We start from the raw sequence: 25,136 nt of genomic DNA on the forward strand, positions 1-25,136 counted from the left end.
GAAGAGTGATGAGATTCTGCAAAGAGAGTTCAGGGAGTTAGGTGCTAAGTTAAAGGGCAGGACCTCCAGGGCCACGTGTGAGTGAAGCCAGAATTAGGATGATTATACAGTTTAATATGTGGTTAAGGAGTTGGTGTAGGACAGAGGGTATAAGAGTTTTGGATCTTCGGGTTCTCTACCAGGGAAGGTGGGATCTGTACAGAAGAGACATGTGAACTGGAAGGGGACAAGGGGACTAGTATCCTGGCGGGAAAGTTTGTTGGTGCTGGAGGAAGGGGGGGGGGTTTAAACTGGAGTTGCAGGGATGGGAACTAGAGTGCAGGAACAGATAGTGGAGAGGTTGTGGAGGCAGATGTTAGGAACTCAAACAATGTCAGGAATCAAAGGTTGAGCATGGTGCGTCCGATGTCCTAAGCAGTTCAATTCAAGAATATTGTAAGAAAGACAGATGAGCTCAGGACATGGATCAACACCTGGAATTATGATATTGTAGCCATTAATGTGAGTTTGTTACAGGAGGGACAGGACTGGCAGCTCAGTATTCCTGGGTTCCATTGTTTTAGACGTGTAGAGCGGGAGGCATTAAAGGAGTGAGGGTGGCATTAATAGTGAAGGAAATTGTCGTGGAAGTGGTCAGTCAGGATGAACTTGAAAACTGATCTATTATGGGTGGAACTGAGGAATAAGAAAGGTGTGACTAGATTATTGGGGCTATATTACAAACCACCCAACTGTCTGCAGAGAGAGAATTCGCAGAGAGATCGCAGACTGTTACAAGAATGTGATAATAGGTGATTTTAACTTTCTACATATTGATTGGGACCCTTACTGTTAAAGGATTAGATGGGATAGAGTTTGTCAAATTTGTTCAGGAAAGTTATCTTAATCAGTACATAGAAGTGCCAATGAGAGAGTGTGCTATTGGGGAATGAGACAGGGCAGGTGACAGAGGTTTGTGTAGAGGAACACTTTGCATCCAGTGACCACAATAACATTAGTTTCAAAGTAAATATGCCAAAAAAAAAAAGGTCTAGTCCGTGTGTTCAGATTCTAGCTGTTTTAGGGCAAGGGTATTCTTGGTAAGTGGGAGGCCTTCAAAAGTGAACTTTTGAGAGTACAGAGCTCGTATATGCTTGTCAGAATAAAAGGTAACAGGTGTAGGGAAGCTTTGTTTTCAATAGCTGTGGAAGTCCTGGTTAAGAATAAGACAAGGAGGTGCATAGCAGGTATTGGCAAGTAGGAAGAAATGAGGTGCTTATGAAGTATTATAAATACAAGAGAACACTTAAAGACATCAGGAGGGCTGAGAGAAAGCATGAGGAGAATCCTAAGGGATTCTACAGATATGTTAAGAGCAAAAGGATTGCAGGGGACAAAACTGCTCCTCAGGAAGATCAGAATGGTGATCCACACATGAAGCCAAAGGAGATGGGGGAGACCTTATATGCATTTTTTTTTTTGCACCTGTATTTACTCAGGAGTTGGACAGAGTCTGTAGAAGTGAGGCAAAACTGCATCAACTTCATGGACTCTATGCAGATTACATAGGAGGAGGTGTTTGCTGTCTTGAGGCAAATTAGGGTGGATAAATCCTCAGGGCCTGACAAAGTGTTCCCTAAGACCCGTGGGAGGCAATAGCAGAAATTGCCGGGGAACTAGCAAAGATACTTAAATAATTGTTAGTGACAGGTGAGGTGCTCGAGGATTGGAGAATAGCCAATGTTGTTCAACAGTTTAAGAAAGGCTCTAAAAATAAAGCAGGAAATTATAGGCTGGTGAGCCTGACATCAGCAGTGGGAAAGTTAATGGAAGGTATTCTACGCAACCGGATACAGTATTTGAGTATTTGGATAGACATGGACTGAAAAATAGCAGATGGAATTGAGTGCAGACAAGTGCAACATGTTGCACTGCACAAGGACCAACCAGGGCAGGTCTTACACAATGAACAATGAGCACTGAGGAATGTGGTAGAACACAGGGATCTGGGAATACAGGTCCATAATTCATTGAAAGTGGTGTCACAGGTAAAGAAAGCTTTTGGCAATTGGCCTACATAAATCAAAAGTACTGAGTATAGGAGATGGGCTGTTATGTTGAAGTTATATAAGTGAGGCTTAATTTGGAATATTTTGTGCAGTTTTGGTCACCTACCTATAGGAAAGATGTGAATAAGTTTGAAGGAGTGCAGAGAAAATTTACAAGGATGTTGCCAGGTCTGGAGGACCTGAGTTATATGGAAAAATTGAATAGGTTAGGACTTTATTCCTTGGACCTAAAAGATTGAGAGGAGATTTGATTGCGATATACAAAATTATGAGGAGTGTAGAAAGGGTAAATGCAAGCAGGCTTTTTCCACTGAGGTTGGGTGGGACAATTAAAGGTCACGGGTTAAGGGTGAAATGTGCAAAGTTTAAGGGGAACATGAGGGGAAACTTCACTCAGACAGTGATGATGAGATTGTGAAATGAGCTTCTAGTGCAAATAGTGGATGCAATCTTGACTTCAATGTTTAAAAGGTTTGGATAGGTACTTAAATGGTAGGGACATGGAGGGCTATGCTCCCAGTGCAGGTCAATGGGAGCAGGCAGTTCAAATAGCTCAGTACACACTAGATAGGCTGAATGTTTCTGTACTGTACTTTTCTATGACTCTAAAAGGAGTGTCTAGAAACCAAAAACACATCATAATGTGAACTACAGGGTCCCGTCCAAAAACCACATCAATTAAAGCTTCCCCATGGACTCCAGCACTATTGAGTGAGGCACCTTCCTCTGGGAGCAGTGAGCAAGACTGTTCACATGTAGATGGCACTGAACACCCACCCACCCTCCACTCTCATCCTCAATGATTTTTATCTTCCTCATGCTATAATCGACAAAATAGAGTTGATCTTGGGCTTGTGCTCTGCCTTCAGGCTGCACGCTTCACTCGAAACCTCAATTAACTCCCTTGAAGACAGCAAAGTACCAGGTCACTCGACTGGCCCAAAAACACACCACCAAAATGTAAATAACGGGTTCCAACAGTAGTAGAACCACATTTGAAGGATCTGCCTGACATGCTGAATTCCTCAAACATTTTGTGTGTGTTGCTCTGAGATTTTTTAATAACGTGATGTGGAAAGTTGATAATGGTAGGGTGGTTAATGTGGTTTCTATGGAATTCAGTTCAATTCAGCATGGATAAGGTTCTGCATGGTAGGTGGCTCTGGAATCCAGGGAGAACTTACTGAAAAGCAGAGGCTAGGAGTGGGAAGTTGTTTCTCAAACTGCAGCCTCATGACGTAAGTGGCGTGCCTCAGCCTGGTGCATTATCATTTGTTGTGATGGAATGGCAGAGCATTCTCAATGGGCCAAGTGGCCTAATTCTGTTTCAATGTCGTGGTCTTGTGGTTGGCATGGACGAGATGGGCTGAAGGACCCGTTTCCATGCTGTTCTAACTCTATAAGCCCCCACTACTCAAGCATTACTGAGTCTTCCTTATTTCTGTGTGCTCAGATCCGTCTGGATGGTGGGTCGGTCGAATTCGAGGCAAGGAGGGTCTACTGCCAGGGAACTACGTGGAGAAGATCTAAATCCAGGACAGAGAAAAAAATCCCAAACCCAGAGGGCAAAGGGGTGGGGTGGGTTGGAGGTGGCTACCACAGGCATGGCTGAAATTTGGGGGAAGGTAATGCTCCTGGAGAAAGAGAGGGGTCTTTAATAACTGGAGCTGCCCTCAATGCCTGGAATCAGGGCCAAATACTGCCGGGATTCAGCTCCCACCACCCTGAAGCTCACTCCAGCAAGGTGCCAGTATTTGATAATCGTTGGTGGGTGTGTGTGGCCCTGGGTAGAAGGGGTCTTCTCAGACTCCCACCCTCCCAATCCCTGCCATGCGATCCTTCAGTTTGTTGTAGGCTGAACATTTATTAATTAAAGAAAACAGAATTGATGTCTGTTGCTGTCTTCTGTCTCTTCAGCCAAGGTGTGAGAAGCTTGTTCTGCTTCCCAATCCCTCACATTTACAGGCACAAGCTCACTCTCAGTGTCCTACTCTTTTCCCACCATTACTCCCCCCACCCACCTGTCTTCTCTACCTTTGCCTTTTCATCCTCCCATCCCTCTATCCCAAACTTATCATAACTTCTTCCTTTCTTCTGCTTATCTAGTTCTCCTTCACATCGTCACCCCTCTTTCCTCCCTCCCATGGCCCCATACTTCCCTGCATGCTCCATCATACCCTATCCCTCCTGCACTGCCTCCTTCCCTTTTTGCTTCCCCCCTTATCCAAACTCCCTCCCCTATATCCATGATCTTACTGAATGGTGGAGCAGCTTTGAGTGGTGGAATGACTACCCCCACCCCCCCAGAACCAGCAGCAACTGACTCTCTCTGTTCCTACCCTCTCCATTTGACAGTGGTTCATGCTGGGTGAGTTTAAATCCCTGACTGTTGGATGGGGGGCTGGTTTTAGCGTCCAAAGGGCCAAGGACCGACCTCATCTGAAAGACTACACCCTTGCCAAGGGAGTGCAGGACCAGCTACTCCATTGGTTAGGGGGCTGATCATGAACGTGTCCGAGCTGTCCATGTGATACACAAACTAGGCAGTAGGAGATGGAGACCACATGCAGCAGGCTGCCCCTCTCCATGCAGCTGAATCCAAAGGAATGGCAGAAACCAATACATTTGTCATCAGCAGTGTTGCTGCCAGTCAGCATTAAGCTCAACACTGAACTGACTTGGGGCTCCGGCTCCAGAGTCTTCTTCGGGGTTTACTCCCAAAGCCTTCCCCATGAGTAGGTGGAGCCACAAGACAGCGGAGTTTTGAGATCAGAGCTTTCCTTCTCCTAGATGAGCTGCCAACCCCTGCTGACAACCCTCATCTGTCTGGAAAGTGAAGGAGACACATTTTGAAATAAAGGAACTAATGAGACTTGCAGATTCTAGTAACTATTTTATTATAGCGATTTCCAACACTAAACCGTAAGGCGTTCAAGCCTGTCAAACAATCCTGCTGTAAGACCCATTAATAATTGACCCTGGGGGTGACTGAGAGAAGTTGGCAGAAAGGGTCAGAGAAGGAGAGGAAGAAGTTCAGTAGTGTAGGATGGGACTGAAGAAGGGGGCAATAGAGTGAGAAGGGTTTAGTCGGTAGAGAATTGGGTTGAGTTGGAGTGATGGGTTTGATATTCAGAGGTTCATATCCTTTGGACCCCTGGACCATCACCACTGGCCAGTTTGGTGAGAATTGAAGTTTAAGGAGGGAGAGAGGCTTAAGTGACTGGGAGGAGTGGGGAGGTGTGGTGGAGGATTAGTGACTTTGGTACAGCTCTTTCCAAGGGTAACAGGCAAGGTTCTGTCTGACCTGTAATGTTGGAAGCCCAATGTGTTTCACTCCCAGCTGCAATTTGACTCCAGACAGTGTCTGCGTACCGAGTGGCCCATGTTTCAACTTGGTCAAAGCTCTGCTTACATCCTGCTGCTCTCTTCCAGGCCCGGTGAAGGTCTGCGACGGCTCTGATTCCCGCTTCCTCTCACAAACTTGAGCAGGGAGGTGATGAGAAAAGGCTCCTTCAAGCAATTGATTGTATGGAAAAGTTTCATAAGATCAAAGGAACCAAATAAGTTGTAGGGAAAGAGAAACCAAGTTCTCTGCCAGAGTTATTTACAAACACAGACAGACCTTAAAGTGACACATCATCCCTTTAAGGAGGGGTGACCAGGATGTTGAGGGAAACTATCTTCACAAAGGCTGGGGAAAACCTAAAGGTTTCACCTCCCCCCCCCCCCCCCCCCCCCACTGAGTGCAAGTTTATTGAATGAGTGTAGTTGTCTGGACTCAGGTAAGTGGGTGGTTAAGATGGTTCCTATGTCCTGGGTTTAATTTTTGTTCTGTCTGCACCCATTAACCTCAAAATAATCCTAGCTACTTTTTCCCTTTTGTACCCCTCCCTCCCCACCATCATGACTTGATTTTCTACTCTGCTTCTCGTAGTAAGGAAGCAGCCTGGCCCAGGTTCTAACCAATAATCGGAGCAGGTCATCTGATGTGGTTTGGCAAGAACTTACAAATACCCTTCCTTGAAATGGCATCCGGCAAAAATAACTGCTCCAAGAGAACCCATCTGAAGACGTATGAGAAGACTGATCTGTTTTTAAGTTAGCCATGATAAAATGGTAGACAGACTAGATAGGTTGAATGGCTTAACTCTGCTCCTATATCTTATGGTCTACGACGATGGGTCAAGAGTTGGGAAACGGGATCAATGTTGTGGGCAACATGGATAGTGAGTCCGTCTGTGTTGTACAGGTGACTTGGCGTTAAAGCACAGTGTTGTGTTCCTAATAGGCAGGCCACATCCTGATTTTACATAGCATCATTTGCACATACATCAGGACACAAGGTTGGGGAAAAAACTTGTGTTGATTTATTTTCTATTTAAATTCCATGACAATAAATTTTATTCCAAGCCTCAGATTTTTAGGCCGCAAATTCTGTAAGAATGAATTTCTGTATTAGGTGGGTCACCTGTTCAATTGTCTGTACAACTCTGACAACTCTGAGGTTACCGATATTTTCTCAGGGGGCGATTCTGAATTTGTTTAAACAGTGGGAGGATGTAAAGAAAGGACACTCTACCCCACAAAAAGCCAGCGGTCTTTAAATCTCTCCCGAAGGTGGTGTCTTCTACCAAGCAGCTAAATATCTCCTTATTGAGCATGGTCCATCTCCGTCCTTGACACTGCCAGCCTATTCGAACCTAAGGGGCTATACCAGCCACCCATCATTGCCCTGAAATCTCCAGGCTCAGGCCAGAGGGTGGAAAGCAAAAGGTTAAAAGTATTTTCTTGCAAAGAAGAAACCTCAATTAAAATAAAAGCTGAAAATATATTGAGAAAGAATAAATGGCTTTCTAACTGGCCACAGGTGCCAAGGGCAAACACATCCATTAACAAATAGGGTGAAAAGGGAGGGTCATGTGGTAATCTCCTGGAAGGTATCCAGGTAACCGTTCCTGCCCAGGATCCACTGGAAGGTCGAGGACCCACAATGAAAGCGTCTCTGCCTCCTTGACTCTCGACGCTTGGTAGTGTTTTCAGAAGTTGAGTAGAGTAGAGGTGAGACACCAGTCCCACATGGACTGGGAAGAGAGGCTGACCACGGCGGTGGGAACCCAGACCGAATGAGGTGGCAGCTCACAGGATGGTGCAATCTTTGCTCTTTTCCCTCTCTCGAGGTTGCCGGCGCTCAGAGCCTCCTTGGCGTCCAGAGGCTGGGGGCTGGCGTGCAGCTGCTGCCTGCTGTGGGATGAAAGGAAAGCCCAACGTTAATATGCTATGGGAACACCCCAATGCCTTAACTTCTGCAGGAGACTAAAGAAATTCAGCATGTCCCCAATCGCCAAGTTTTCCAGATGCACAACAGAGAGCATCCTGTCTAGATGTATCACAGCTTGGTTCAGCCACTGATCTGCCTGACACCACAGACAGCTGGCCAAGTTGCCCAACTGAGCTAGCCCCATTGGCTGTGTTTGCCCCATGTCCCTCTAAACTTCTCAAACTTTTTCTTAGAAGTTTGCAAGGATTTGGCATGTCATCTCAAACTTTGACAAACTTGGTGGAAAGTATACTGACTCATGGCCTGGTATGGAAATACCAATGCTCTTGAAGGGAAAAGTCTACAACAAATGGACACAGCCCAATCCATCATGGGTAAAGCCCTCCCAACCATTGAGTACATCTACACAGAGCGCTGTTGCAGGAAAGCAGCATCCAAAGTCAGAGGCCCAACCACCCAGGCCATGCTCTCTTCTCACTGCTGCCATTGGGAAGGTGGTGCATGTTCCTCAGGAACCACACCACCAAGTTCAGGAACAGTTATCAGACTCTTGAACCAGAGGGGATAACTTCATTTAGCCCTTCACTAAACTGATTCCACAATGCATGGACTCACTTTCAAAGACTCTAGAAGTCATGTTCTCAATTTGTTGGTTTTTTTGAAATTTATCTATTAATTAATCTACCTAGTTATCTATCCATCTATATTTATTTACTTATTTGTATTTTCTCTTTTTGTCTCTTGCATGTTGCTTGTCAGTCTTTGTGTGTAGTTTTTAATTGGTTCTATTGTATTTCTTTGTTCTACAATGAATGCCTGCAAGAAAATTAACCTCATAGAAGTTTATGGTGACACACACAGAATGTACTTTGATAATAAATTTACTTTGAATTTCATTCTTTATTAATTTTCCTGCTAAAATTATTAATTTCACAAATGATCAGATTTCAGTTACCAAGTTCTGGATGAGGCAGTAAACTGGATTAGAGATTGGCTTTGTGGGAGAAGCCAGAGCATGGGAGCAGATGATTACTTCTCTGATTGGAGGCCTGAGACTTGTAGAGTGCCACAGGGATCAACGATCTGTACAATGATGTGGTAAACTGGATCAACAAATTTGTGGCTCTACTTGCGTGATACGAGGAGTGCTGCCAGATTGTTCCTGTGGAAACATGGCTCCAGTACAACATCCATACACGATCAGTCTACAGGGCATGACACTCAGGGACTTGGCTATATTATTTTTGTGATCTATATATTCTTGTAACTGTATGTATTTCTGACGTCATGATTATATGTCTACAGTGTGTGACTGTTGGTTCTGTGTTTTGCAACTTGGCCCCAGAGGAACGCTGTTTCAACTTGGCTTTATTCCTGTGTATGGTGGAATGAAAATTACATTTGAACTTGTAGATTTTCACTGTATTTCACTGCACAGGACAATAATAAACCAATCTTAATTCCAATTCTGTTAATATAGCTGTTGGTTTTCTAATTCTTTATTTAAAGATACAGCGCAAAATAGACTCTACTGGCCCTTCAAGCTGAATCCCCAGCAGCCCCTGACAAGCCTGATTTAACCCTAACCCCATCATGGGACAATTCGGAATGATCAATTAACCTACCCGGTATGTCTACGGCCAGTGGGAGGGAACTGGAGCATCCGGGAAGGACTTGGGATTGAACTCCGAACTCCGACTCTCTGAGCTGTAATAGCATTGCACTAACTGCTACGCTACCATAGGACGCACATGCATACACACACTCTGACAAGGACCCCTCCCGCATTACCCTGCCCTGATCTCATGCCTGCATTGCTTGCTCGCCTCTCTCAGTGCTCCAAACCCTCTTGATCAGCAGAAGATACCATCGCTAATTCCTGAAACAGTGTAACAACATTCTCCTTGCCCCGTAATTAAAGTTACAAATACAACAAACTTCACAAGGATGTTAAAGTTTAATCCAACAAATAAATATTAAGCGCAAACACGAGGAAATCTGCAGATGCTTAAAATTCAAGCAACACACACAAAATGCTGGTGGAACACAGCAGGCCAGGCAGCATCTATATGAAGAAGTACAGTCGATGTTTCGGGCCGAGACCCTTCGTCAGGATTAACTGAAAGAAACATAGTAAGAGGTTTGAAATTTCAAATCTCTTACTATCTTTTCTTTCATTTAGTCCTGATGAAGGGTCTCGGCCCGAAACATCGACTGTACTTCTTCCAATAAATATCAAGCACTTCTTTTCATGTCTGCATGCAGAATTTCCTATCACATAGGAGGAGGCCATTCGGCCCATACACTCTATACTGGCTGTCAGAGCACTCCCACCAATCCCATTCCACCACAAACCGAATCTCTTGCTCATCAGCTATAGGGGCAGAATTAGGCTCTTCAGCCCATCAAGTTTGGCTGATTAATTACTCCCCCCCAACCCATTCTTCCCATAACTTGATCCCTTACTAGTCAAGAACCCATCAATCTCCATTTTAAATTCAATGCAACTCCTGTGACTCTGCTCCAAACGGTGTCGGTCTTTGCCATTCCTTTGGCTTAGCAGCTGTGTGGAGAGGGAGAGCTTGCTGCATGGGCAACAGCTTGCTCTTCATATCATACTGCTTTGGCTTGATATCAACTGACCGTAGACAGCTAGGATCCACAGTCAACCCCGACCAACAGATTAATCTCATTTTTTAAAATCTTCCCACAATCCAATCAAACCCTCCCACACCACATTCTACCTTTCACCAACAAACTAGGGGTAGCAAATTACAGCAATCAATTAACCCACCAACCTGCACACGGCTGGGATGTGGGAGGAAACCCAAACGGTCACAAGAGGAACATCCAAACTCCACAAACAGACGAATTTCCAACACGGGGAATATTGAATGTGGAAAAGCACTGCACAGAAACAGACACCCTTTGGCCCACAGTATCTGTGTGGACCACAATGCTAATTTAAACTGCACATCAGCCTGTATGTGGTATATATCCTTCCAGTGACTGCACAGTCATGTACTTGTTAAACTTGTCTTAAACACTGCCACCACTCTCTGTAAAGTGCATTGCCTTGTAAATTCCCAAGGAGGAAATGGGTCACATGAGCCGACATATTTTAAGATGATCGGGGCAGGTCAGAGGTAAGTTGCTTTACACAGGAAAATGGTGGATGCATGGAAAGGGATGTTGGTAGAGGCTGATACATCGGTGGCATTTAAAAAACTCTTGGATAGGCATATCGGTGACTGAAAAATGGAAGGCTATTTGGGAGGGGTTAGATTGATCTTGGAGTAGGTTAAAAGATTGACACAATATCCTAGGCCAAATGGCCTGTATTGTGTTGTTATGTTCTATGCTGTAACAGACAATCTATAGGAAGAATTCAGCAGGTCAGACAGCAACTGTGATATGTCAGTCCCGGTGCAGGGTTTCAGCTCAAAGGGTCAGCAATTCCCTACCCTTGCACAGATGCTGCTCGGCCTACCGCAAACTGTTTGCTCCAGGTTCCAGCATCTTGTGACCCCAAGGCTGAGAAATTAAGACTAAAACCACTAAATCTATTTAGTATGAAGAGAAACTTATTTCTTTGGTCAACAGTGCCTGTGGGGAACTCATAAGAGGGGTTTAACTGCTAGCGTAAGGGGTTGTACAGCAGCCTAGCAGTTAGCATAATGCTATTACGGGCCAGCTGTAGCATCAGCTTTTCAATTCCCACCACTGTCAGGAGTTTGTACGTTCTCCCCGTGACTGTGGGTTTCCTCCCGGTGCTCCGGTTTCCTCCCACGCTGCCAAGTTAGTAAGTTGTGGGCATGTTACGCCAGTGCTGGAAGCATAGCAACACTTGCAGGCTGCAATATTGGCTGATCTGATGCAAACAATACATTTCACTGTATTTTTTGATGTACACATGACATATAAAGCTAATCTTTAGTTGGGAGGGACAGGGAGAGGGAGTAGCTGTTCTTTACCGGCTGGGCCTGGTGCTCCTGCTCTTGAAGGTACCGGACTGCTCGGCGATCCTCCTCCTCCTGCAGCTGTCGGGCCAGTTCCAGGTCGCTGAGGTCTCCAGGGCCCTGCTGCTGCTGCAGGGACAGTGCCACCATGTAATCCTGTGGGATCAGAACAAGAGCCATTAGTGACTCCACGTCCTCATCATTTGTTCACTCACTGCCCGCAAGGCCGGCTGTTGGCAATGCAACGTACCCAGCTAGAACGGGAAAAAGTACCTTACACAACACACCCACCCTGAGGTCGGGCCAGATGGGGACTGAAGCACAAGGATAGGGACTCAAGATTTGAGACAAGGATGAAGAGTACTTCCCATTTCCAAGCTGTGATGATGACTATTTTATTCCTGGGGGTTGTTGGCACAGCTTTAAAAAGCTGGGACATCTGGGATGTCTGTGTCCTACTCACTCACCAGTAACATGAGCCTTCCACTGGATCACCCCCCCCCAAGGAGGTGAAGACCAAAGGCACTCCCCAGAGTTTCTCTGTGAAAGAGAGGCCGCTAGACCTGGTTCAGCCCTGGAGGCGTGGGGGGGTTAGGTGGTGTGAATATATCTTGTTACCGGTACACAGTGGGCAATGGACCATTCTACATGCAGCTGGAAGGACAGACGAGGCCTTGATCTATTGCTTGGTACCCTCTTACATCTACAGTGCTGAAGGGACAGTCAGGGGCCTTCAGTACTGCTCCCATCCAGGAAACAGCCAAGCGAGAAAGTAGATGGGAGGGTCAGTATTGTGGGGGGATGGTCTGAGGACATAGACAGGAGAGGGGGGTGGGCGGAGGATGATCCTTGAGCTCTGCGAACCTGGTCGATCTGCTGCTGGGGTGGCTGGGTGGCAGTGTAGGGAAGCTGACGTCCAGTGGGGTGACTGAGGCAGAACTCCGCGTCACAGAAGCTGCCATCGCCTTCCACATTGTGCAGGCTCTCCCACACTAACTTCTGCTCGGACAGGAAGCCTTGGTCGGTCACCAGAAGGTAGAGGTGTCCCTGTGGAGCAGAAAGGGACACACACATCCGTCACACACTCAGTTACTGCCAGGCTGCACTACCATTCAAGTTCAAGTTTAATTATCATTCAAACCTACATGAAGGCAGACAAATGAAATGGCATTCCTCTAAGGCCAAGGTACAAAACACATTACCAACAGCACATAGCACAAATAACACATATGTTTATGATTTCAGAAAAACATAATCACAAAGAAAAAAAATAATATACCCAAGTCCCTGACAGGCATGACTATAGATTGATGGTAAGCTGTCCTGGACCTGAGCAAACACATCCCTCAACCCAGCAGGGATTCCAGCGTACGACAGAGGCCTCTGCTCTCTCCCACACCACCTCCAGAATCTCCTCCCCTGGGCAACTGCAACAGGAAACCCCACAGCAAGGGCCTCACCACAACTGAGGCAACACAGCTCCCAATGAACCAGTGAACTGGCCTTAAAGGGCAAACACGAGAAAATCTGCAGATGTTGAAAATTCAATCAACACACACAAAATGCTGGTGGAACACAGCAGGCCAGACAGCATCTATAGGAGGAAGCACCGTCGACGTTTCGGGCTGAGACCCTAACTAACTTTGTCCTGACAAAGTGAACGGTACTCGCAGTATTCTATATTACCAATGTGACAGGATCACACGATCACAATAAAAATGTCTGAGACAATCACTCACACTGTGCACCGCTCGCACAGATCAAACCCACATTTGTTCCCATCTTTCCTTCCCAGAGACTCGTGAGACTTCAACTCTGGGTGTCCATAAGGTATCGGAGCAGAATAAAGCCATTCAGCTCATCGAGTCAGCTCCACCATTCAATTATGGCTAATTTTTTTAATCCCTCTCAACTCTATTCTCCTGCCTTCTCCCTTTAACCTTTACTGCACTTACTAATCAAGAACCTATCAAACTCCACTTTACATATTCTTGGCCTCCACAGCTGTCTGTGACAATGAATTCCATATTTACACCGCCCTCTAGCTGAAGAAATTCCTTCTCATCTCTGTTCTAAAGGGAGGCTGTATCCCTTGGTTCTATACTCTCCCACTATAGGAAACATCCTCTCCACATCCACTCTATCCAGGCCTTTCAATATTCAATGGGCTTCAGTGAGATCTCCCCCATTCTTCTAAACTCCAGAGGGTACAGTCCCAGAGCCATTAAACGTTCCTCATAGGTTAACGCTTTTGTTGCCAGGATCACTCGCCTCTAGTCCCTCTCAATGAACCATGATGTTGCTGAGTGCTGCAGTTCCAGTGTCCAAGGAGACATCCCTCAAACACCGGGACTTTGTGGCTTGTTGCCAGTGTCTTGGACCCGCAAGGAGTTATGGTTAGCACATCATCCTGGCCCAGGTGAAGCTCTGAGATGGGGTAGAGGTGAGTCAGGCCTCTCTCAGCTCCAGGGGACCCTGGCTCAATCCCAACCTCGGGCACTGATTGGTGTTACCCCTGGCTTCTCCTCTTTCCACAAAGGCACAGTGGGGGTTTTGTTATCCACTGTACATAACCCCACGTACAACTTAACAGTAACAAAAGGGGAATTCATGGGCAGGATAGAAAATAAACACTGGAGTACAGGCAGTGATGGGAATTACTTATTAATTTCTTTCGTGATACAGAGTAGTAACAGGCACTTTCAACCCACGAGCCTGTGCCACCGAATTGCACCCATATTACCAATTAACCTACTAACTCAACACGAGTGAATCTGCAGATGCTGGAAATAAATACAAAACACAAAATGCTGGCAGAACTCAGCAGGCCAGACAGCATCTATGGGAGGAGGTAGTGACGACGTTTCGGGCCGAAACCCTTCATCAGGCCGAACCTACTAACCCATGTGTCTTTGGACTATGGGAGGAAACCAGAACACCTGGTCCATGGTCACAGGGAGAATGAACCAACTCCTTACAGACAGTGACAGGAACTGAACCCAGGTCACTGGCACTGTAAAACATTGTGTGAATTGTTATGCTACTGTGCTGCCCTAATAATTGTAATTTTTTCATGGAACACAATGTTGTATCGACCTTTAAACCCATTCTAAAATCAATCTAAGCCTTTCCTCCCACATATCCCTCCATTTTTCTATCATCCATGTGGCTATCCAAGAGTCTCTTAAACGTCCCCATGTATCTGTCTTTACCACCACCTCTGGCAAAGTGTTCTACGCACCCTCCACTTATTGTGTGAAGAATTCTACCTCTGTCTACACTTTTCTGGATTTAAGAGAGTTAGAGCAGGTGATTAGCACAGCCGTGTGGGCTGGTATGATCAATGGCAAGAAAAAATAACTGAATATGTGAGATTTTTTTTTAAGAGATAAAACACAGAAACAGGCTCTTCCAGCCCAATGATCCCAATTAATGTACTAAGCCAAACGTCTTTGGAAGGTGGGAGGAAACCCACGCTGTCACAGGCAGAACATACAAACTCCTTACAGGCATTGAGCCCGAGTTGCTGGTGCTGGAAAGCATCAGGCTAACTGTATGCTACCATTAGAATGGAGATGGAGGATACGAGATGTGGAGGGGGTTTCTCATCTTCTACTCCTCACCTTGTGCTTAATCATCGTACTGAAATGATTGTTTCGGAAAAAGACACACAGCTCCCCTTCTTTAGCTGCAGCCGTGAGCTCGCAGAGACCGTGGTAAGTCAGCTGCGTGGCAGTTGCATCTAAGAACTGCTCTGCGACCAGCCCTATGAAACAGTGCAAGCAAGTATTAACATCGAGTCATAGAGCACTACAGCACAGAAAGCTAAACTGTCATTCTGCCTAGTCCCATAACCCGACCATCCATGCATTTATCCAAACCTTTCTTACATCTTGCAATCAAACCCACATCCACCACTTCTGCTCACACCACCCTCTGAGTGAAAAAGATCCCCCTCAAATTCCCCTTAAACATGTCACCCTTAATCCACGATCTCTCATTCTCGTCTCAACTTCTATGGAAGAAGCCTGCTTGCACTGCTACCTACCTACACTGCTCAGTATTTTATATATCTATCAAATCTCCCCTCATTCTCCTGCACTCCAAGGAAGTCTGAAACTATTCAACATTTCCCTGCAAACTCAGTTCTTGGCACAGAATCAGGGGCACAGCACCACCCTCCTCACCTTCCGCGACCAGTCAGGGACAGGGCACCGCCCTCCTCACCTTCACCGACCAGTTAGGGTCAGGGCACCGCCCTCCTCACCTTCACCGACCAGTTAGGGTCAGGGCACCGCCCCAATTCACCTTCACCGACCAGTTAGGGTCAGGGCACCGCCCTCCTCACCTTCACCGACCAGTCAGGGAAAGGGCACCGCCCTCCTCACCTTCACCGACCAGTTAGGGTCAGGGCACCACCCTCCTCACCTTCACCGACCAGTTAGGGTCAGGGCACCACCCTCCTCACCTTCACCGACCAGTTAGGGTCAGGGCACCGCCCCAATTCCCCTTCAGCGACCAGTCAGGGACAGGGCACCGCCCCAATTCACCTTCACCGACCAGTCAGGGACAGGGCAACGGCCCAATTCACCTTCAGCGACCAGTCAGGGACAGGGCACCGCCCCAATTCACCTTCACCAACCAGTCAGGGTCAGAGCACCGCCCCAATTCACCTTCAGCGACCAGTCAGGGACAGGGCACCGCCCTCCTCACCTTCACCGACCAGTCAGGGTCAGGACACCGCCCCAATTCACCTTCCGCGACCAGTCAGGGTCAGGGCACCGCCCCAATTCACCTTCACCGACCAGTCAGGGTCAGGGCACCGCCCCAATTCACCTTCAGCGACCAGTCAGGGTCAGGACACCGCCCCAATTCACCTTCCGCGACCAGTCAGGGACAGGGCACCGCCCCAATTCACCTTCAGTGACCAGTCAGGGTCAGGGCACCGCCCCAATTCACCTTCACCGACCAGTCAGGGTCAGGGCACCGCCCCAATTCACCTTCAGTGACCAGTCAGGGTCAGGGCACCGCCCCAATTCACCTTCACCGACCAGTCAGGGACAGGGCACCGCCCCAATTAACCTTCACCGACCAGTCAGGGACAGGGCACCGCCCCAATTCACCTTCACCGACCAGTCAGGGACAGGGCACCACCCTCCTCACCTTCACCGACCAGTCAGGGACAGGGCACCGCCCTCCTCACCTTCACCGACCAGTCAGGGACAGGGCACCACCCTCCTCACCTTCACCGACCAGTCAGGGACAGGGCAACGCCCCAATTCACCTTCACCGACCAGTCAGGGACAGGTCACCGCCCCAATTCACCTTCACCGACCAGTCAGGGACAGGGCACCACCCTCCTCACCTTCACCGACCAGTCAGGGACAGGGCACCGCCCCAATTCACCTTCACCGACCAGTCAGGGACAGGGCAACGCCCCAATTCACCTTCACTGACCAGTCAGGGACAGGGCAACGCCCCAATTCACCTTCAGCGACCAGTCAGGGACAGGGCACTGCCTCCTCACCTTCAGCGACCAGTCAGGGATAGGGCACCGCCCCAATTCACCTTCAGCGACCAGTCAGGGACAGGGCACCGCCCTCCTCACCTTCAGCGACCAGTCAGGGACAGGGCACCACCCCAATTCACCTTCAGCGACCAGTCAGGGACAGGGCACCGCCCTCCTCACCTTCAGCGACCAGTCAGGGATAGGGCACCGCCCCAATTCACCTTCAGCGACCAGTCAGGGACAGGGCACCGCCCTCCTCACCTTCAGCGACCAGTCAGGGATAGGGCACCGCCCCAATTCACCTTCAGCGACCAGTCAGGGACAGGGCACCACCCCAATTCACCTTCACTGACCAGTCAGGGACAGGGCAACGCCCCAATTCACCTTCACTGACCAGTCAGGGACAGGGCACCACCCTCCTCACCTTCAGCGACCAGTCAGGGTCAGGGCAACGCCCCAATTCACCTTCACTGACCAGTCAGGGACAGGGCAACGCCCCAATTCACCTTCAGCGACCAGTCAGGGACAGGGCACCGCCCCAATTCACCTTCAGCGACCAGTCAGGGACAGGGCACCGCCCCAATTCACCTTCACCGACCAGTCAGGGACAGGGCACCGCCCTCCTCACCTTCACCGACCAGTTAGGGACAGGGCACCGCCCCAATTCACCTTCCGCGACCAGTCAGGGACAGGGCACCGCCCCAATTCACCTTCACTGACCAGTCAGGGACAGGGCACCGCCCCAATTCACCTTCAGCGACCAGTCAGGGACAGGGCACCGCCCCAATTCACCTTCAGCGACCAGTCAGGGACAGGGCAACGCCCCAATTCACCTTCAGCGACCAGTCAGGGACAGGGCACCGCCCCCCTCACCTTCAGCGACCAGTCAGGGACAGGGCACCGCCCTCCTCACCTTCACCGACCAGTTAGGGACAGGGCAACGCCCCAATTCACCTTCCGCGACCAGTCAGGGACAGGGCAACGCCCCAATTCACCTTCAGCGACCAGTCAGGGACAGGGCACCGCCCCAATTCACCTTCAGCGACCAGTCAGGGACAGGGCACCGCCCCAATTCACCTTCACTGACCAGTCAGGGACAGGGCACCGCCCCAATTCACCTTCAGCGACCAGTCAGGGACAGGGCACCGCCCCAATTCACATTCACCGACCAGTCAGGGACAGGGCACCGCCCCAATTCACCTTCACCGACCAGTCAGGGACAGGGCACCGCCCCCCTCACCTTCAGCGACCAGTCAGGGACAGGGCACGGCCCTCCTCACCTTCACCGACCAGTCAGGGACAGGGCACCGCCCTCCTCACCTTCACCGACCAGTTAGGGACAGGGCAACGCCCCAATTCACCTTCAGCGACCAGTCAGGGACAGGGCACTGCCCCAATTCACCTTCACCGACCAGTCAGGGACAGGGCACCGCCCCAATTCACCTTCAGCGACCAGTCAGGGACAGGGCACCGCCCCAATTCACCTTCACCGACCAGTCAGGGACAGGGCACCGCCCCAATTCACCTTCGGCGACCAGTCAGGGACAGGGCACCGCCCTCCTCACCTTCAGCGACCAGTCAGGGACAGGGCACCGCCCCAATTCACCTTCAGCGACCAGTCAGGGACAGGGCACCGCCCCAATTCACCTTCAGCGACCAGTCAGGGACAGGGCACCGCCCTCCTCACCTTCACTGACCAGTCAGGGACAGGGCACCACCCCCCTCACCTTCAGCGACCAGTCAGGGTCAGGGCACCGCCCCAATTCACCTTCAGCGACCAGTCAGGGACAGGGCACCGCCCCAATTCACCTTCAGCGACCAGTCAGGGACAGGGCACCGCCCCAATTCACCTTCCGCGACCAGTCAGGGACAGGGCACCGCCCCAATTCACCTTCACCGACCAGTCAGGGACAGGGCACCGCCCCAATTCACCTTCACCGACCAGTCAGGGACAGGGCACCGCCCTCCTCACCTCACCGACCAGTCAGGGACAGGGCACCGCCCCAATTCACCTTCCGCGACCAGTCAGGGACAGGGCACCGCCCCAATTCACCTTCGGCGACCAGTCAGGGACAGGGCACCGCCCCAATTCACCTTCGGCGACCAGTCAGGGACAGGGCACCGCCCCAATTCACCTTCCGCGACCAGTCAGGGACAGGGCACCGCCCCAATTCACCTTCACCGACCAGTCAGGGACAGGGCACCGCCCTCCTCACCTTCACCGACCAGTCAGGGACAGGGCACCGCCCCAATTCACCTTCACCGACCAGTCAGGGACAGGGCACCGCCCCCCTCACCTTCAGCGACCAGTCAGGGACAGGGCACCGCCCTCCTCACCTTCAGCGACCAGTCAGGGACAGGGCACCGCCCTCCTCACCTTCACCGACCAGTCAGGGAAAGGGCACCGCCCTCCTCACCTTCACCGACCAGTTAGGGACAGGGCAACGCCCCAATTCACCTTCCGCGACCAGTCAGGGACAGGGCAACGCCCCAATTCACCTTCCGCGACCAGTCAGGGACAGGGCAACGCCCCAATTCACCTTCAGCGACCAGTCAGGGACAGGGCAACGCCCCAATTCACCTTCCGCGACCAGTCAGGGACAGGGCAACGCCCCAATTCACCTTCAGCGACCAGTCAGGGACAGGGCACCGCCCCAATTCACCTTCAGCGACCAGTCAGGGACAGGGCAACGCCCCAATTCACCTTCAGCGACCAGTCAGGGACAGGGCAACGCCCTCCTCACCTTCACCGACCAGTCAGGGTCAGGGCACCGCCCTCCTCACCTTCACCGACCAGTCAGGGTCAGGGCACCGCCCTCCTCACCTTCCGCGACCAGTCAGGGTCAGGGCACCGCCCCAATTCACCTTCCGCGACCAGTCAGGGACAGGGCACCGCCCCAATTCACCTTCCGCGACCAGTCAGGGACAGGGCACCGCCCCAAATCACCTTCAGCGACCAGTCAGGGATAGGGCACCGCCCCAATTCACCTTCAGCGACCAGTCAGGGACAGGGCACCGCCCCAATTCACCTTCCGCGACCAGTCAGGGACAGGGCACCGCCCCAAATCACCTTCAGCGACCAGTCAGGGACAGGGCACCGCCCCAATTCACCTTCCGCGACCAGTCAGGGACAGGGCACCGCCCCAATTCACCTTCAGCGACCAGTCAGGGACAGGGCACCGCCCTCCTCACCTTCACCGACCAGTCAGGGTCAGGGCACCGCCCTCCTCACCTTCACCGACCAGTCAGGGTCAGGGCACCGCCCTCCTCACCTTCCGCGACCAGTCAGGGACAGGGCACCGCCCCAATTCACCTTCCGCGACCAGTCAGGGACAGGGCACCGCCCCAATTCACCTTCCGCGACCAGTCAGGGACAGGGCACCGCCCCAAATCACCTTCAGCGACCAGTCAGGGATAGGGCACCGCCCCAATTCACCTTCAGCGACCAGTCAGGGACAGGGCACCGCCCCAATTCACCTTCAGCGACCAGTCAGGGACAGGGCACCGCCCCAATTCACCTTCCGCGACCAGTCAGGGACAGGGCACCGCCCCAAATCACCTTCAGCGACCAGTCAGGGACAGGGCACCGCCCCAATTCACCTTCCGCGACCAGTCAGGGACAGGGCACCGCCCCAATTCACCTTCAGCGACCAGTCAGGGACAGGGCAACGCCCCAATTCACCTTCAGCGACCAGTCAGGGACAGGGCACCGCCCCAATTCACCTTCAGCGACCAGTCAGGGTCAGGGCACCGCCCCAATTCACCTTCAGCGACCAGTCAGGGACAGGGCACCGCCCCAATTCACCTTCAGCGACCAGTCAGGGTCAGGGCACCGCCCCAATTCACCTTCAGCGACCAGTCAGGGTCAGGGCACCGCCCCAATTCACCTTCACTAACCAGTCAGGGTCAGAGCACCGCCCCAATTCACCTTCAGCGACCAGTCAGGGACAGGGCACCGCCCCAATTCACCTTCAGCGACCAGTCAGGGACAGGGCACCGCCCCAATTCACCTTCAGCGACCAGTCAGGGTCAGGGCACCGCCCCAATTCACCTTCACCAACCAGTCAGGGTCAGAGCACCGCCCCAATTCACCTTCACCGACCAGTCAGGGACAGGGCACCGCCCCAATTCACCATCCGCGACCAGTCAGGGACAGGGCACCGCCCTCCTCACCTTCAGCGACCAGTCAGGGACAGGGCACCGCCCTCCTCACCTTCAGCGACCAGTCAGGGACAGGGCACCGCCCCAATTCACCTTCAGCGACCAGTCAGGGTCAGGGCACCGCCCCAATTCACCTTCACCAACCAGTCAGGGTCAGAGCACCGCCCCAATTCACCTTCACCGACCAGTCAGGGACAGGGCACCGCCCCCCTCACCTTCACCGACCAGTCAGGGACAGGGCACCGCCCCAATTCACCATCCGCGACCAGTCAGGGACAGGGCACCGCCCCAATTCACCTTCACCGACCAGTCAGGGACAGGGCACCGCCCCAATTCACCTTCACCGACCAGTCAGGGTCAGGGCACCGCCCCCCTCACCTTCACCGACCAGTCAGGGACAGGGCACCGCCCCAATTCACCATCCGCGACCAGTCAGGGACAGGGCACCGCCCCAATTCACCTTCAGCGACCAGTCACGGACAGGGCACCGCCCCAATTCACCTTCACCGACCAGTCAGGGACAGGGCACCGCCCCAATTCACCTTCACCGACCAGTCAGGGACAGGGCACCACCCTCCTCACCTTCACCGACCAGTCAGGGACAGGGCAACGCCCCAATTCACCTTCACCGACCAGTCAGGGTCAGGGCATCGCCCTCCTCACCTTCACCGACCAGTCAGGGACAGGGCACCGCCCCAATTCACCTTCACCGACCAGTCAGGGTCAGGGCACCACCCCAATTCACCTTCACCGACCAGTCAGGGACAGGGCACCGCCCTCCTCACCTTCACCGACCAGTCAGGGACAGGGCACCGCCCCAATTCACCTTCAGCGACCAGTCAGGGACAGGGCACCGCCCCAATTCACCTTCAGCGACCAGTCAGGGACAGGGCAACGCCCCAATTCACCTTCACCAACCAGTCAGGGTCAGAGCACCGCCCCAATTCACCTTCACTGACCAGTCAGGGACAGGGCACCGCCCTCCTCACCTTCACTGACCAGTCAGGGATAGGGCACCGCCCCAATTCACCTTCAGCGACCAGTCAGGGACAGGGCACTGCCCTCCTCACCTTCCGCGACCAGTCAGGGACAGGGCAACGCCCCAATTCACCTTCAGCGACCAGTCAGGGACAGGGCACCGCCCCAATTCACCTTCAGCGACCAGTCAGGGACAGGGCAACGCCCCAATTCACCTTCACCGACCAGTCAGGGACAGGGCACCGCCCCAATTCACCTTCACCGACCAGTCAGGGACAGGGCACCGCCCCAATTCACCTTCAGCGACCAGTCAGGGACAGGGCAATGCCCTCCTCACCTCACCGACCAGTCAGGGACAGGGCACCGCCCCAATTCACCTTCCGCGACCAGTCAGGGACAGGGCAATGCCCCAATTCACCTTCCGCGACCAGTCAGGTACAGGGCAACGCCCCAATTCACCTTCAGCGACCAGTCAGGGTCAGGGCAACGCCCCAATTCACCTTCAGCGACCAGTCAGGGACAGGGCAACGCCCCAATTCACCTTCACCGACCAGTCAGGGACAGGGCACTGCCTCCTCACCTTCAGCAACCAGTCAGGGACAGGGCAACGCCCCAATTCACCTTCAGCGACCAGTCAGGGTCAGGGCAACGCCCCAATTCACCTTCAGCGACCAGTCAGGGACAGGGCAACGCCCCAATTCACCTTCACCGACCAGTCAGGGACAGGGCACTGCCTCCTCACCTTCAGCAACCAGTCAGGGACAGGGCAACGCCCCAATTCACCTTCAGCGACCAGTCAGGGACAGGGCACTGCCCCAATTCACCTTCAGCGACCAGTCAGGGACAGGGCACCGCCCTCCTCACCTTCAGCGACCAGTCAGGGTCAGGGCACCGCCCCAATTCACCTTCAGCGACCAGTCAGGGACAGGGCACCGCCCCAATTCACCTTCAGGGACAGGGCACTGCCCCAATTCACCTTAACCGACCAGTCAGGGACAGGGCACCACCCCAATTCACCATCCGCGACCAGTCAGGGACAGGGCACCGCCCTCCTCACCTTCAGCGACCAGTCAGGGACAGGGCACCACCCCAATTCACCTTCAGCGACCAGTCAGGGACAGGGCACCGCCCTCCTCACCTTCAGCGACCAGTCAGGGTCAGGGCACCGCCCCAATTCACCTTCAGCGACCAGTCAGGGACAGGGCACCGCCCCAATTCACCTTCAGCGACCAGTCAGGGTCAGGGCACCGCCCCAATTCACCTTCACCAACCAGTCAGGGTCAGAGCACCGCCCCAATTCACCTTCACCAACCAGTCAGGGTCAGAGCACCGCCCCAATTCACCTTCAGCGACCAGTCAGGGACAGGGCACCGCCCCAATTCACCTTCACCAACCAGTCAGGGACAGGGCACCGCCCCAATTCACCTTCACTGACCAGTCAGGGACAGGGCACCGCCCCAATTCACCTTCAGCGACCAGTCAGGGTCAGGGCACCGCCCCAATTCACCTTCAGCGACCAGTCGGGGTCAGGGCACCGCCCCAATTCACCTTCAGCGACCAGTCAGGGACAGGGCACCGCCCCAATTCACCTTCACCGACCAGTCAGGGACAGGGCACCGCCCCAATTCACCTTCAGCGACCAGTCAGGGACAGGGCAATGCCCTCCTCACCTCACCGACCAGTCAGGGACAGGGCACCGCCCCAATTCACCTTCCGCGACCAGTCAGGGACAGGGCAATGCCCCAATTCACCTTCCGCGACCAGTCAGGTACAGGGCAACGCCCCAATTCACCTTCAGCGACCAGTCAGGGTCAGGGCAACGCCCCAATTCACCTTCAGCGACCAGTCAGGGACAGGGCAACGCCCCAATTCACCTTCACCGACCAGTCAGGGACAGGGCACTGCCTCCTCACCTTCAGCAACCAGTCAGGGACAGGGCAACGCCCCAATTCACGTTCAGCGACCAGTCAGGGTCAGGGCAACGCCCCAATTCACCTTCAGCGACCAGTCAGGGACAGGGCAACGCCCCAATTCACCTTCACCGACCAGTCAGGGACAGGGCACTGCCTCCTCACCTTCAGCAACCAGTCAGGGACAGGGCAACGCCCCAATTCACCTTCAGCGACCAGTCAGGGACAGGGCACTGCCCCAATTCACCTTCAGCGACCAGTCAGGGACAGGGCACCGCCCTCCTCACCTTCAGCGACCAGTCAGGGTCAGGGCACCGCCCCAATTCACCTTCAGCGACCAGTCAGGGACAGGGCACCGCCCCAATTCACCTTCAGCGACCAGTCAGGGACAGGGCACTGCCCCAATTCACCTTAACCGACCAGTCAGGGACAGGGCACCACCCCAATTCACCATCCGCGACCAGTCAGGGACAGGGCACCGCCCTCCTCACCTTCAGCGACCAGTCAGGGACAGGGCACCGCCCCAATTCACCTTCAGCGACCAGTCAGGGACAGGGCACCGCCCTCCTCACCTTCAGCGACCAGTCAGGGTCAGGGCACCGCCCCAATTCACCTTCAGCGACCAGTCAGGGACAGGGCACCGCCCCAATTCACCTTCAGCGACCAGTCAGGGTCAGGGCACCGCCCCAATTCACCTTCACCAACCAGTCAGGGTCAGAGCACCGCCCCAATTCACCTTCACCAACCAGTCAGGGTCAGAGCACCGCCCCAATTCACCTTCAGCGACCAGTCAGGGACAGGGCACCGCCCCAATTCACCTTCACCAACCAGTCAGGGTCAGAGCACCGCCCCAATTCACCTTCCGCGACCAGTCAGGGACAGGGCACCGCCCCAATTCACCTTCACTGACCAGTCAGGGACAGGGCACCGCCCCAATTCACCTTCAGCGACCAGTCAGGGTCAGGGCACCGCCCCAATTCACCTTCAGCGACCAGTCGGGGTCAGGGCACCGCCCCAATTCACCTTCAGCGACCAGTCAGGGACAGGGCACCGCCCCAATTCACCTTCAGCGACCAGTCAGGGACAGGGCACCGCCCCAATTCACCTTCACCGACCAGTCAGGGACAGGGCACCGCCCCAATTCACCTTCACCGACCAGTCAGGGACAGGGCACCGCCCCAATTCACCTCACCGACCAGTCAGGGACAGGGCACCGCCCCAATTCACCTTCAGCGACCAGTCAGGGACAGGGCACCGCCCCAATTCACCTTCAGCGACCAGTCAGGGACAGGG

At 52.6% G+C, this 25,136-nt stretch overlaps 2 protein-coding genes across 3 annotated transcripts in view; one reads left to right on the top strand and one right to left on the bottom strand.

The window, feature by feature from the left end:
- Positions 1-3,937, top strand: part of myo1eb (myosin IEb) — a 100,276-nt gene extending 96,339 nt beyond the window's left edge. For both annotated transcript variants that reach the window (XM_059980219.1, XM_059980220.1), the window contains one exon: positions 3,502-3,937. In XM_059980219.1, coding sequence (XP_059836202.1) covers positions 3,502-3,578 — 77 coding nt within the window. In that variant the 3' untranslated portion in view covers positions 3,579-3,937. The remainder of the gene's footprint in view (positions 1-3,501) is intronic.
- A 2,455-nt stretch (positions 3,938-6,392) lies between these two features.
- mindy1 (MINDY lysine 48 deubiquitinase 1) overlaps positions 6,393-25,136 on the bottom strand; it is a 38,280-nt gene continuing 19,536 nt past the window's right edge. Inside the window, exons 6-9 of the mRNA XM_059980223.1 lie at positions 14,909-15,051; positions 12,150-12,332; positions 11,301-11,441; positions 6,393-7,289 (exon numbers count right to left, since the gene is read on the bottom strand). Of these exons, the coding sequence (XP_059836206.1) occupies positions 7,185-7,289; positions 11,301-11,441; positions 12,150-12,332; positions 14,909-15,051 (572 nt within the window). The 3' untranslated portion in view covers positions 6,393-7,184. The remainder of the gene's footprint in view (positions 7,290-11,300; positions 11,442-12,149; positions 12,333-14,908; positions 15,052-25,136) is intronic.

The sequence above is a fragment of the Hypanus sabinus genome, chromosome 9, assembly GCF_030144855.1.
Source record: "Hypanus sabinus isolate sHypSab1 chromosome 9, sHypSab1.hap1, whole genome shotgun sequence".
Classification (NCBI taxonomy): domain Eukaryota; kingdom Metazoa; phylum Chordata; class Chondrichthyes; order Myliobatiformes; family Dasyatidae; genus Hypanus; species Hypanus sabinus.